Source organism: Taudactylus pleione, unplaced genomic scaffold, assembly GCF_031769625.1.
Source record: "Taudactylus pleione unplaced genomic scaffold, aTauple2 ptg000845l, whole genome shotgun sequence".
NCBI lineage: Eukaryota > Metazoa > Chordata > Amphibia > Anura > Myobatrachidae > Taudactylus > Taudactylus pleione.
In genome coordinates, this window is record NW_028285247.1 from 4041221 (window position 1) to 4056710 (window position 15490).

The 15490-nt window shown below is 44.1% G+C and overlaps 1 protein-coding gene across 2 annotated transcripts in view; it reads left to right on the forward strand.

The window, feature by feature from the left end:
* Positions 1-15490, forward strand: part of MIB2 (MIB E3 ubiquitin protein ligase 2) — a 173216-nt gene that overhangs the window by 91138 nt on the left and 66588 nt on the right. For both annotated transcript variants that reach the window (XM_088458622.1, XM_088458623.1), the window contains exons 2-3: positions 3484-3831; positions 7189-7360. In XM_088458622.1, coding sequence (XP_088314748.1) covers positions 3585-3831; positions 7189-7360 — 419 coding nt within the window. In that variant the 5' untranslated portion in view covers positions 3484-3584. The remainder of the gene's footprint in view (positions 1-3483; positions 3832-7188; positions 7361-15490) is intronic.

Below are 15490 nucleotides of genomic sequence, written 5' to 3' on the forward strand. Positions count from 1 at the left end.
AATTCAGTTTTAGAAACATGGTGACATGGTAGAGGATGGAGAGAGAAAGAAATCATAAGAAGATAGGACAATTTGAGTAACGTAGACATAGAGTTGGTATTGGGGGACAAATGACCTGATAAGCTAACCAAAGACAAAAGGTGTAAAGGAAGTAGAGAAGGGGGTGAAGGACAGATCCTGGAAAGCCTCCAATTGGGTGTGGAAGTGAGTTAGAGCTAGGCGTGGATAAAGAGAATGAGTGGTGGTTGGACAAGTAGGAGGCAAACCAGAAAAGAGCAGAGCCACTGTGAGCTGAAAGAGTATAAAAGTAGAGTATTGGCCTTGAGGAGGTCATCGTGTTCTTGGTGAGGGTAGTGTTGGTATGATGAAGAGTCTGAAAGCAGCATTGGAGTGGGTCTAGGAGAGGGTGGATCGAAAGGGAGCTTGTATGCATAGGGGGAGAGAAAGATAAGATGGTAGTTTGAGATGGAAGTAGTGTCAAGAATGGGATAGACCAGGGCATACTTGGAGGATGAGGGGAGGTGCCAGAGGAGAGAGATAAGTTGACATGATGTGCAATGTTGGAGTATGTACTTAGGTACTTTTGTGCGTCAAATATATTTAAAAAAAATCTATAAATTATTTAAGAAACCAGTATGACCTATAGTTATGTTGTTTTTCATAAGCAAAAGTGTATACATCACCTAGCAACAGGTGAGGCAGCTGTTTTGTTGGTGCTTAGGCAACAGTACTGTAAATGGATCCTAGAATTTCACTAGCAGCCAGTGATACCATTAAGAATTAAGTTTATCAATTCACTAGTTTCCATTGACGTCACTGAGAATGCATCATATTAGTTTACTAGGTCACATTGACAATACTGATACCTCCCAGGGAATGCCTTGCACAAAATGGCTGCCTACATTCTATGGTAATAACACAGTCTATTTTAATTATTTACAGGGATAGTCAGCTCAGGAGATCTGTATATGTGGACTAACTTCTCACTTGTATACTAATTACATTGATTTTTTTTTCTGTTTTGTAAATTCATATAAAAACCATTGATGCCAAACACAGCACCAGTGTAATGCATTTAAATGAATGTATTATCATTGTTTAATCAGTAGAAAAAAAATGCAACTGTCCCTTCTACTTTTAACAGTGAGAACTAGAGGCGACATTGCAGTCATTTACAGTCTAGTGCCGCCCAGGAATATATTTTTTTTATTGTCAAGAAACATCCAATTTACAAGTAATAGTAACACCTCACAATGTATTAGGGCACAAGTTCTCAAACTCGGTCCTCAGGACCCCACACAGTGCATGTTTTCCAGGTCTCCTCACAATCACAAGTGAAATAATTTGCTTCACCTGTTGATCTTTCAAAATGTGTCAGTGAGTAATGACTACACCTGTGCACCTGCTGGGTGACCTGGAAAATGTGACCTGTGTGGGGTCCTGAGGACCAAGGGCCTGATTCAGACCCACTCGCGAGCGGCTGTCCGCTCGCAAGTGGGTCGATGTTATGGACTGAGCATGCGCACGACGGAGGGAGCTCCGTCGTGCGCATGCGCCAGACGCGACGAGCGAAGGAAAGTCCTTCGCTCGTTGTGTCCGATCAAAGGGGGCGTGTTGTCAATGTTGATTGACAGCACGCCCCCTTTGGTGGGCGTGCCGGGGGCGTGCCTCCCTGACGGGGGCGTTCCCACGGGAACGCCTCCCGTCAGAAGCCGGCCCCACTGACATCACTAGTGATGTCAGTGGGAGTGATTTTGGCTCTGATAGAGCCAAAATCACTCCGGAGCTTGCGGTTGAAAACCTCAACCGCAGGCTCCGGCTCGCAATTTCGATGGTCGCGATGGTCACGACCATCGCGGCCATCACAATGCACGCTCGTATAGCCTGTGGGTGGTGACCCACAGCTATACGAGCGTCCAGGAGGACGCTCCATTTTCATGGAGCCCGGCCCTCATTCAGAGCGTGCGCTCTGCTCAGAGCGTACGGCTCTGAATGAGGGCCCAAGTTTGAGAACCACTGTATTAGGGTAATTGCCACATCCGACCGTTGCTATAACAAGTCCTACCTTTCTCCCAAACCACGGATTATGTTAGCTTTAGCATTTTGCTAGGTGTAACACATGCTTACTTACCTTTTCACCTCCCCTCCGAGAGAATATAGGTCTAAGGGCAAGTGCAGGGATTGTTTATGGCAGATTTGTGTCATTACGCAGCAGAGAGTGGGCAATACCATGATGATGTGTTTCACATTGCCAGGCCCCGCCCTGTGCTGTGCAATGATGGGATTGAAGACGGGGGTCCGATGACGTAAATCATGTTATCAAGGCCCCATCCCACCAACTTAATAAGAAAAAGAATCAGGATTTGGGAGGTGGGCCTACAGTACTCTTCCAAATTCTGGAATCTTCAAGAGAGTAGGCAAGTCTTTCACCAGCGCTCAGTAAAAGTACAAAGTACAGGTTGAGTCTCCCATATCCAAATATTCCGAAATACGGAATATTCAGAATTACGGAATAATTTTGGCATGACTGAGATAATAAAACCTTTGATTTTTGATGGTTCAATGTACACAAACTTTGTCTAAGGCACAAATTATTAAAAATATGGTATAAAATTACCTTCAGGCTGTGTGTATAGGGTGTAAATGACACATAAAATTATTTCATGTATGTACACAAACTTTGCTTGAGCCACAAAATTATTGAAAATATTGTATAAAATGAGCTGCAGGCTATGTGTATAAGGTGCATATAACACATATATGCATTCTGTGTGTATATTGGGGTCCCATTCCCAAGATATTTCATTATGATATGCAATTATTCCAAAATACGGAATATTCCGTTATCCAAAATACCCCTGGTCCCAAGCATTTTGGATATGGGAGACTCAACCTGTAATATAAATTTCAGGAGCAATACTGTCACATTTCTATGTGCATCCATTTGCATAAATAGAAATGACTCCTTAAATATAGGTGGCAGCAATCATTTTGTATAAGTATTGGTTGCCTGATATCCGGGACTGTCCAGTCCTGGAGGAGGTGACCATTTTATAGCCTGAATCAGTATTCAGCCTGTGATTTCACTAGGAACTAGTGACGTGACTGCAGTATGTGGCACTTAGTATCCTATGCCAAAATTATTTCAGTAGTTCCTATTTAGTTGGTAAGCCTAATTATCATTAGTATTGGTTCAGCCAACAAAATGACAGCCTCCGCTGTATATTTCCATTTACTCATCTGAGAATCCTGACTCCTTATTTTGCATGGTTTAGATTAATAATGCACCTTAGATCTCCAAATATAGATGTCACAGATGTATTGATTAATATTTTTTATTAATAACTAATTTTTCAGGAAAATGTGCCTTTCATTTTCATGCTCTTACCGATGCCTTTAAAAAAAGTGTGATTAATATGTCCGTTATATTTCTTGCTTTCTTACAGTCATACTTTTATTAACTAGTTGCTTTTTTTTTGACAGTGCTAGACGGCCTTTCCGGCGTTAGAATTTGTGGCGGGCCTGTTCGCTCCAGCTGCGGAATTCTTCCCTAATGTGCACCACCATTACACTGGAGGGGTGAGATGGACTGGGATCCTTCAGCAGCCATGCAAGTGGGAATGCGTGTGGTGCGAGGAGTGGATTGGAAATGGGCGAACCAGGACAATGGTGAGGGCAGCATGGGCACTGTGGTAGAAATTGGACGTCAGGGCAGCCCTACCACGCCTGATAAAACTGTAGTTGTTCAGTGGGATCATGGCACCAGGACAAACTATCGTACTGGATTCCAAGGATCTTACGACTTGCTGCTGTATGATAATGCTCAAACAGGTATGTGCATAAACTGATCAGTCAAAACGAGTTACATAAATGACATTTGGTGAAATGGCAGCTCATCTAGGATACCAGCCTCTAAAAGTCTGGCCAGGCCAGCGCTACCATTATGCAAACCGAAGTGATCACTTAAAGTGCCAACTTTTCGGGGGCTCGTAAAACTCTCAGTGTGTGACATCATGTGGGCATTTACTATTTTTCATATTCCTGGCCGCCCCAGTGATTTACTTTAAACAAATTCTCCTTCCTCATTGGCTGAATGAGCAAGAGCGAATGTGTGATTTATTTCATATAACTTGAGTGCACCCTGCTTGCTTCTTACTTAGCTGCTGCGCTTCCATGTTAGCGATAGGCAGGGAATGTGGTGGTGAGCTGTGATGTCACAATGCAATACCGTACTTCCAGCCTGTGTCACTGACATGGAGAAGCAGCACTGAGGTCTCCCCCCCCCCCCCCCCCCCTTTCTCATACCACCCTCCTCATTTTTTTTTTTAAATCAAATTTATTTTGTGAATTCATTTTCAAAAAGCATACCAGGTAAAAAGCAGTAACATTAATCGTCTTGATACCGCCTTATAGAACAAAAATTGATTCTTAATAAAATGAGAATAATAGTTGATATGTTCAGATTTGTAAAGCAATCCTCTGTATAAATGCAGAAGACAAATAACTGAGGAGAACCGAAGGCAAAGATAAAACATAGTTTAGTTTGTGAATTTAAAAAAAACAAAACAGATGGCTAATATCACATACACAGAGAAGGATAATAAACATTGACTAATATCACATACACAGAGAAGGATAATAAACATTGAGTGCTAAATGTCCAGCTTGCCGGACACCTCACCCGCCTCCAAAAAGTCATCCACAGCCACGCTGAAGGCATATGGGGAGGTGATTCCAAGTCTGTTCATATTTCAGAATGCAATTTCCTGTGTTCATAAATCTTTTATCCACCACTTTATCAATCATCAGGGTTTTCAGCTCCGGAAAAGTAGGAACCCTGGTAGCCACCCAAGTCCTAGCAATGCAATGCTCACCTTGTCTAGCCTGACACTGGTAAGTGTAGATTGAGCAGTAGCCTTGTTCACTTTATCAGTAAAACCAACAAAATGCTTATCCCTGGAGGAATGTTTCCACCCGTTTGAGATATACAACTAGTAATTGTCATCCAGAAGATTTTAATCATAGCACAATCCCATAAGAGATGCCAAAAGGTTCCCTGAGTACCTCCACATTAAGCACAGTGACCAGTGTGTAAGGTAAACTCTATGTAGTTGTTGTTTAAAAAACAGAGCTACCTATGTGTGTGTTAACTGTAACAATAACATGTTAGCTTTGGTCAACAAGCAATAAATTAAAAAAAATAATAAAAAAGCATAAAAGTAAAACCTTGCTAAAGTACACCAAGTACAAAATGCATTGGAATTTACCAACTCTGTGGATTGAATACCCCCAATACTGTCACCATCCGGCATCCCCCAGCTCCCGTCAAGTCTGGAGCACAGAGGCTGGAAACATCAGCAGACAGCAAAGCCCTAAATGACCTAATTCCTCACTCCCTTGGCTTATTAGAGGTGCAGAAAATATAGGAAAAGAGCTATAACATCGCTAATCAGCAACTAATTTTATTGCTTTTATCCGCTTTTAATGCTTTTTTTATTGGTTTATTGATTTATTGCCTTCGGACTCATGCTAACATGTTATTTCTACAGTTAACACACACATAGCGCTCGTTTTTCACAATAGCTAAATATTAATATCCTAACTTGAGCTGCTCTACCACACACCAGAGCAAGTATTGAATACATTTTATAAACATAATATATAAACCTGTTTTGTGGAAATCTGCTAGATGAATTAGAAGTGACCAGACTACTCAGTGCCAGGTCCCACTTTTCATGATCCAGAGGTCCCAGTTCACCCTCCTATTTCACTCTAGGGCAGTGGTTCCCAAACTGTGCGCCATGGCACCCTGGGGTGCCTCGGGACACTTGCAGGGGTACCTCAGGATAGTGGTCCAGTACCAAATCAAATTCTTTATAGTCAATGTAATGTAAATATGTGGACAAACAGAAGCGCAAACCTGTCCTCCACCACATAACTGAACCTAGGGATGACAGGTCAGCACAATTTACTTCACTTTACTAGTTTACTAAATTTTTTCTGAATTTCTCGATAACAAACTTTTGGCATAGGGATCCCGTGAAAACAATGCTAATACCATAGGGCGCCGTGATTCAAAGAAGTTTGGGAATCACTGCTCTAGGGGGTATATTCTCGAAAAATCTATCAAAATGTGTGATTTAGTCCAAGAAACACAACATCGATGTTGATCGATTTCAAATAATTTAAAGTCAACCTTTAGTAAATATACCCCTAAGAGCCAACAGGGCGTGTTGAGCAGAGTTGGCTAGCATAAGGGAGTATAAGACAGATATAAGCCTTCTATCACCCACTGGGTCTGATCCAGCGGTGGACGCAGTGTCGATGTCAGAAGCAAGCAGACGATTCTTTCAGTCTGTACTTCCAAGTCGCACGCACATGTGTTCCGATGGATACCGCCAAGGAAAGCAGAGCGAGTTTGGGTGCAGAGAGGTGGAATTTCAGGGGGCATTTCTGGGAGGTAACAGGAGGGTGGCTAGCCCCAGATGCAGGCGTGTTGAGATCAGCGATGGCGACTTTTTTGCAGTTGCACTGATTTCAGTGGCCATGCTCAGATGGAAATTCTGCGCCTCCATAGGGATGGTGCAGTGTTCAATCTTGCGACTGATGGACTGATGGTTTGTCTTTTTCCGCAAAGAGGCTGTTTACCGTCGCAGCCGATGGGTGTCTCTGTACAAATTCCATCTGCCGCAGCATTATCATAAAGGTGTAGTCGCAGCTGCATTAGCGTCCAGCTCTGAATCAGGCCTCCATTTGCTATAACAGCATGAGGATCAACATGCGTGACATGATTAGTGCAACAGGGTTTGGGGAGGTCCTGCTAAAGCAATAAGTGCAAGATGTGGTAGCTACTTGCCGTAAGTGGCTGCATACCCTGAATAGAGGGGCAGATAGGTAGTCTGTTCTTTGGTAAAAACTAAAATCACTATATATAAAGAATTCAGCATACAAATCACTTTTGAAGTGGGCCTCCCATTTATGACAGAATTAACTCTATCTATAAATCATGTTCCAGATAAGTAATCTGCATTGTTTATCCAGGTGGACGTTGTTACAGGGAACTTTCACTTATACTGAGTAAAAGGTACAGAGTAATTGACCTGTAGATTGATGAGACCATTAATTCTAAATATCTACTTTGTATTGAGTTGCCATGATGTGTTTACACATAGTTGTCCTGTTTCTCAGGCGTCCGTCATCCCAACATCATCTGCGACTGTTGCAAGAAGCACGGAATTCGTGGCATGCGCTGGAAGTGCAAAGTCTGCTTTGACTATGACCTGTGCACTCAATGTTACATGAATAACAAGCACGACTTGACCCATGCATTTGAGAGATACGAGACTGCCCACTCTCGGCCGTAAGTACTTAGTCATGTTTATAAGTACAGCATGTATGCCACAAGCGCTCTTTCCGTGGTCTGCCAGTACTTTTCTTTTTCAGTGCATAATATGAATATGTTGAATACATATCTTTGTCTTTTCATACTTTTAAGCAGTTTTAAACTATAAGTTTTGATAGTTTCCCTTTATATTTTATACTAGACGCAGCCTCATTGCAGGTCGACTTGATTGGAACAGTGAAGAACTGACAGAAAAATATTATTAAATATATCAGAAGACCATAAAGCAGACAGACAGGGTCTTTGTACTGGGCCCCCTAATGTTACATTAAATTAAAGTGCTTTAATTAACTTAAATGTACATGCAGGACTGCAGCACAGATTAGTATTCTTTAACCAAATCAGCTCAGGTTATAGCAACCAGAAATTAAATAAGAAAAACAGACTATTATTACACTGTATGGAAGGGAGAGCCATGCAATAAATAATAAATGATCATAGCTTCTCACATACTAGCCAACCGGACATTGTGATAATAGTCTTCTGCTTTTACTATTTATCTTCCAAATTAAATAACCTGAGTCCGATTAGTTAGCTGATGTAGAACCTGCTATGTTACATTATTATGCGTACCATGTTATTTTCTCCAGCCATACCAATGTGTACCCCTTCGCCCCAGGCTGTGCTGTACTGGGCTCTAATGATAAGTTATCTCTTAGTAACAAGGAGCCCATCCTTGGCTGACCAGGCTTAGCTGCTAGAAAGGAAGGGAGGCAATATAAAGTGCTCTGTAGGACTTAAGCTGGGTACACACTAGCCGATGTGCAAACGATGCAACATCATTAACGATTTCCCTTGAACTCCAGGAAAGACGATATAGTGTATACACATAGATGATTTATCAAACGATTTATCATTCATCGTTTAAATCGTTTCATCGTTAACAATATGTTGTTTGCTCTCCTAAACTTGTTTGCTCTCGGCCGGGTCGTAGCACATATCGTTTGGTCATGCGTAAACATTCTACAATAAGCTGCAAATCGTTAACAGTATCGCCAGATTGGGCTGCACGTACAGACGACGAAAGATGTGTGTTATGATGCACGGGAGCGCGCATCGTTCACGACATAGTACATATACACTAGACATGTAAACGATATGTTGTACAATCTGGCCGATATCGTCTGGATCGTACTATATATCGTCTAGTGTGTACGCACCTTTAGCCAGTGTAATAGCCATGTATGAAAGGACATGTTTATTCTGCTATAAAGCAGATACCTCATGCAGCACACAATACACTGTGCAGCAGTGCAGAGCTGGGCAGATGCAGAGCTAGAAGTATAATGGCGTATATGTACGCTTATGGGATGCTCTGCATTGCTGTGAGCACATTCTTACTGAACTCTTCCCACCCATGTGCCGCCTCTCTGATGCTAAGCAGACATCCAGTAAGAATGCTACATTCCGTGACTTTCTGAGCATGCGCAGTAAGAATTTGAGCAAGATGTATGCGATACGCAAACATGCATACATTCAACTCTGTATCAGCCCTCAATGTGCACCGTGTTTAATAAAAAGAATTACTGTGCACTTCAAATAGAGCTGTCCATCATTTAGAGCCCAGTATCTAGCACATAAAGTACTTTCCATTGCCAGCCAAATACAGTTCCTTTGCCCAACATTTACAGTTCTATAGCGGAGCCTTTCAGTATTTTCCTGTTTAAAAGCTGCAATAGAAGAGATGCCGGCTATTCCCCTGGTCATCCGAGCGTGGGAGTATACAGTCAGGTGCAGAAATATTGGGACATTGCCAGAATTTTCATATTTTGGCCTCTATTCACCACCACAATGGCTTTGAAATGAAACAAACAAGATGTGCTTTAACTGCAGACTTTCAGATTTAATTTGAGGGTAATTACATCCAAATCAGGTGAACGGTGTAGGAATTACAACGGTTGCTATATGTGCATCCCACTTTTTAAGGGGCCAAAAGTAATGGGACAAACTAAATCCTAAATCTAACTTTCACTTTTTAATACTTTGTTGCAAATCCTTTGCAGGCAATTACAGCCTGAAGTCTGGAACGCATAGACATCACCAGATGCTGGGTTTCATCCCTGGTGATGCTCTGCCAGGCCTCTACTGCAAATGTCTTCAGTTCCTGCTTGTTCTTGGGGCATTTTCCCTTCAGTTTTGTCTTCATCAAGTGAAATGCATGCTCAATCGGATTCAGGTCAGGGGATTGACTTGACCATTGCATAACATTACACTTTTTAGCCGTAAAAAACTCTTTGGTTGCTTTAGCAGTATGCTTCGGGTCATTGTCCATCTGCACTGTGAAGCGCCGTCCAATGAGTTCTGAAGCATTTGACTGAATATGAGCATATAATATTGCCCGAAACACTTCAGAATTCATTCTGCTGCTTTTGTCAGCAGTCACATCATCAATAAATACAAGGGAACCAGTTCCATTGGCAGCCATACATGCCCACGCCATGACACTACCACCACCATGCTTCACTGATGAGGTGGTATGTATTGGATCATGAGCAGTTCCTTTCCTTCTCCATACTCTTCTCTTCCCATCACTTCCCATCACTTTGATCTTTGTCTCATCTGTCCATAGGATGTTGTTCCAGAACTGTAATGGCTTTTTTAGATGTTGTTTGGCAAACTCTCATCTGGTCTTCCTGTTTTTGAGGCTCACCAATGGTTTACATCTTGTGATGAACCCTCTATATTCAATCTTGTGAAGTCTTCTCTTGATTGTTGACTTTGACACATATACACCTACCTTCTGGAGAGTGTTCTTGATTTGGCCAACTGTTGTGAAGGGGTTTTTCTTCACCAGGGAAATAATTCTTCTGTCATCCACCACAGTTGTTTTCCATGGTCTTCCGGGTCTTTTGGTGTTGCTGAGCTCTCCGGTGCGTTCTTTCTTTTTAAGAATGTTCCAAACAGTTGATTTGGCCACACCTAATGTTTTTGCTATCTCTCTGATAGGTTTGTTTTGATTTTTCAGCCTAATAATGGCTTGCTTCCCTGATAGTGACAGCTCTTTGGATCTCATATTGAGAGTCGACAGCAACTGATTCCAACTGCAAATGTCACACCTAGAATCAACTCCAGACCTTTTACCTGCTTAATTGATAATGAAATAACGAGGGAATAGCCCACACCTGTCCATGAAATAGCTTTTGACTTGACAGTCCCATTACTTTTCTCCCCTTAAAAAGTGGGAGGCACATATAGAAACCGTTGTAATTCCTACACTGTTCACCTGATTTGGATGTAATTACCCTCAAATTAAATCTGAAAGTCTGCAGTTAAAGCACATCTTGTTTGTTTCATTTCAAAGCCATTGTGGTGGTGAATAGAGGCCAAAATATGAAAATTCTGTCAATGTCCCAATATTTATGCACCTGACTGTATATGGTGAATATTGGCAGAAGGAGATGGGAAAAGTCGGCGCTGTGTTCTCCTCTCCCGATCCCCTCTGTAAGTGGCAGCCCTGCGGGACCCACATCCGGCGGCTGCAGATGTCAGAGCAGCCGCCGGGAATATAACAGCACAGCGCCGTCGGCTGTGTTCTCCTCTCCCGATCCCCCCACCGTGGAAGTGGCAGCCCTGCGGGACCCTCACACCGCACCTGAAAATGTACTGCACAGCGCACTGATGGTGCTGTCATCCTCTCCCTCCCCAAGCCCTGCTAGAGCTCGGTGGAACAGGAGCAAGCTCCACCCCTCGAGTTATCCCCCGCCGTCAAATATATATGTACATATATATGTATGTGTGAGTATAATATATATATATATATAATTATATAATGTATATGTATTATATATATGTATGTATATGTGTGTGTAATATATATATGTATATATATATATGTATATATATATTAGGGATGAGCGGGTTCGGTTCCCTGAGAACCGAACCCACCCGAACTTCGGGGATCCGGGGCGATCCGAGCCCAAGCTCGGATCTCCCTGTCTGCCCCGGATCCCTCTCCCGAGGCAAAACCTCGAGATCTGCTGTCGGATCTCGAGGTTTTGCCTCGAGCGGCCATTTAAAAAAAAATGCCTTTGCCTTTAATGGGCAAAGTGCTGATTGGCTGACAGAGCCGTCTGTCACGGCTCTCAGCCAATCAGCATTATGGTGCTCATTTGCATGTAGCACGGACTCGTGAGATCCGTGCTACATGCATCTGTGTGATTGACAGTGACACAGAGCACAGATGGGTCAGTGAGACCCGTCTGTGCTGCTGTGTATTTCAATGACACAGATGCACGCACGGACCAGGAGATCCGTGCTACTTGCATCTGTGTCATTGACACAGAGCACTAACGGGTCCGTGAGACCCGTCTGTGCTGCTGTGGTAAATAAAAAAAAAAAAACCTGTGTAAAAAGAGAAAAAAATGGCGTCCTCCCCCCCAAAAAAAGAGCAACCAGCCCCGGGCATTAGTGACCCAGTGCTGGGTGTGCTTAAATACAGGGGACAAACGACATAGGGGTCCCCTGTACTTAAACACAACCAGCACCGGGCTAGTCAGAACCAGAGCTGGTTGCCAAAATACGGGGGACAAACGACGTAGGGGTCCCCCGTATTCTGCGCAACCAGCTCTGGGCTCTGATCCGGTCCTGGTTCTGGAAATACAGGGGAAAAAAATGAGTAGGGTTCCCCTGTATGTTCCAGAACCAGCACTGGACTTTTTCTAGCGGGGGGCTGATGCCACAGCCAGGGGAGCCCTTTCACCGGGCCCCCCAGCCGCAGCATCAGCCCTGACCGCTAGTCAGCCCAGGCCGGGGATCCCTGGAGAGCTGGGGACCCCCCCAATAAAGGGGTCACCCTCTCCAGGGCACCCCAGGCCCAGGCTGATAGCCCGGGGCTATCCCCGCCACCCCTGGTGGCGGTGGGTGGCGGGTTGATTGTGTGGTGTGGTGTAAATAAAGAATATCAAACATTGTCTTTACAAGTAGAACTGCAAGTCCCAGCAAGCCTGCCCCGCATGCTGGTACTTGGAGAACCACAAGTACCAGCATGCAGGGCATTAAGGGCCCACTAGTACCTGTAGTTCACCTGTAAAAAAATGTTTAAAAAAAACACAGGACACACACACCGTGACAGTATAAGTTTATTAAACATACATACACACACACACATGTACACATACTCACCTATGTAACCTGTAGCATCGGTCCACTTGTCCGGTAAAGTATCCCTAGGGGACCTGTGAAAAAAAACATACTCACCATCTCCTATGCGAGGTTCTGTCCTCTTCGTTCCAAAGTAGGCATCCCCGGACTTGGCAAAAAAAAAAAACGAAAACGCGATCCACGAACTTAGTACCGTTCTATAGAACGGTACTTCCCGAATGAGAGCTTAGCGGCGGGGTATCACCATGGAAACCCCGCTGCTAAGCGTTCATTGGCTGAGAGAGGCCATCTCCCGTCTCTCTCAGCCAATGAACGGCTCCCTCCATTGTAGTCAATGCTGGGAGCCGCAAGGTTATTAAAGTTTACCCTGCGGTTCCCACCATTGACTACAATGGAGGGAGCCGTTCATTGGCTGAGAGACGGGAGATGACCTCTCTCAGCCAATGAACGCTTAGCAGCGGGGTTTCCATGGTGATACCCCGCCGCTAAGCTCTCATTCGGGAAGTACCGTTCTATAGAACGGTACTAAGTTCGTGGATCGCGTTTTCGTTTTTTTTTTTTGCCAAGTCCGGGGATGCCTACTTTGGAACGAAGAGGACAGAACCTCGCATAGGAGATGGTGAGTATGTTTTTTTTCACAGGTCCCCTAGGGATACTTTACCGGACAAGTGGACCGATGCTACAGGTTACATAGGTGAGTATGTGTACATGTGTGTGTGTGTATGTATGTTTAATAAACTTATACTGTCACGGTGTGTGTGTCCTGTGTTTTTTTAAACATTTTTTTTACAGGTGAACTACAGGTACTAGTGGGCCCTTAATGCCCTGCATGCTGGTACTTGTGGTTCTCCAAGTACCAGCATGCGGGGCAGGCTAGCTGGGACTTGCAGTTCTACTTGTAAAGACAATGTTTGATATTCTTTATTTACACCACACCACACAATCAACCCGCCACCCACCGCCACCAGGGGTGGCGGGGATAGCCCCGGGCTATCAGCCTGGGCCTGGGGTGCCCTGGAGAGGGTGACCCCTTTATTGGGGGGGTCCCCAGCTCTCCAGGGATCCCCGGCCTGGGCTGACTAGCGGTCAGGGTTGATGCTGCGGCTGGGGGGCCCGGTGAAAGGGCTCCCCTGGCTGTGGCATCAGCCCCCCGCTAGAAAAAGTCCAGTGCTGGTTCTGGAACATACAGGGGAACCCTACTCATTTTTTGTCCCCTATATTTCCAGAACCAGGACCGGATCAGAGCCCAGAGCTGGTTGCGCAGAATACAGGGGACCCCTACGTCGTTTGTCCCCCGTATTTTGGCAACCAGCGCTGGTTCTGACTAGCCCGGTGCTGGTTGTGCTTAAGTACAGGGGACCCCTACGTCGTTTGTCCCCTGTATTTAAGCACACCCAGCACTGGGTTACTAATGCCCGGGGCTGGTTGCTCTTTTTTGGGGGGGTGCACGCCATTTTTTTCTTTTTTTACACAGGTTTTTTTTTTTTTTTTTTACCACAGCAGCACAGACGGGTCTCACGGACCTGTCATTGCTCTGTGCCAATCACACAGATGCATGTAGCACGGATCTCCCGGGTTCGTGCTACATGCAAATGGGCACCATAACGCTGATTGGCTTCCTGTCTGCCACTGCAGTGCCACTCCTAGATGGGCCACGTGTTTGTGCCGCCCCCTTGTGTCGCTTAGCATAGTCATCCAGCTTCCTCGGTACAACCTTTTGGCCTAAAAACAATATTGTGAGGTGTGAGGTGTTCAGAATAGAGTGGAAATGAGTGGAAATTAATGTTATTGGGGTTATTAATAGCGTAGGAACAAAAAAAGGCCCATTTATGTGATTTTAGCGGGTTTTTTTTATTTTTTAAGAAAAAATCCAGATCCAAAACACAAAACCCAGAACCCAAAACACGGAAGGGTGGTTTTGGCAAAACCAATCCAGATCCAAAACACGAAGAAAGATCCAGATCCAAAACCAAAACACAAAACACGAAAAGTGTCCGGTGCACACCCCTAATATATATATATATATATATATACACACACACACATTCATTTTACACGTGTGTACAGATTTGCCCAGCCACATCGTTGCCTATTATATAACGAGTTGCGCTATGCATTGGTGCGAGATGACGGGGACGCACAATAGCGTCTCTTTTCAATCCTATTGAGACGCACTACCGCGAACGGGGACGCGCCGTAACGTGGCGCATAGCGCAATTCACATGTTTGTGCTTTGATCCGCAACAAACTGGGCGCATCTGTATGTTTGCATATATGTCTCTGTGTATATATATATATATATATATATATATACTGTGTATGTATATATGTGTGTATGTGTGCATATATATATATATATATACACACACACACACACACGTATAAAGATGGCAGCCCCCCAACCGATGCTGTGGTCTCAAATTATGTTTCTATCAATGGCCATCACTACTATATACCATAAAAATTGCCATTTTTATGGTATACAGCGTTTACATTATTTTTTTTTTAAATCGTGTTGTAATAGTTTTACAAAGCTGTTCTTGACCTAATTTAATCATTAAAAAAAAACGACAATTTCGGAGCGGTTTTTGGAAAAATAATTCGTCAGTTAAGTGGTTAACACAGGAATAACCCGTGAAACCCTGCTGTGTAAATGGCGCGATTCGGGTCACAGTGACCTGGATCGTGCCGCATGCCTGCTGATTGGCCGGCTTCAGTGGGGCTTGGAGATGACGTAATCTCCAAGCGTAGACTTCAACGCCGGAAAAGCCGGGTCAATGCAGACCCGGCTCCGGTGTGAACGGCGCTGGCTCGGGTAAATCCTGGGTCTGTTCCAACCTCCGGGTCAGACCCGGATTTTAGGTGTAAAAGCTATATCAGTTTGGTGGCCCACTAGTTATTTAAGTGACCTTAGGTAGTTGCAATTGGAAAATAGGTGGGAAAAGCAGAAGCATACTAATTATCGCAGTGTAAAAATAAATCAGGTTG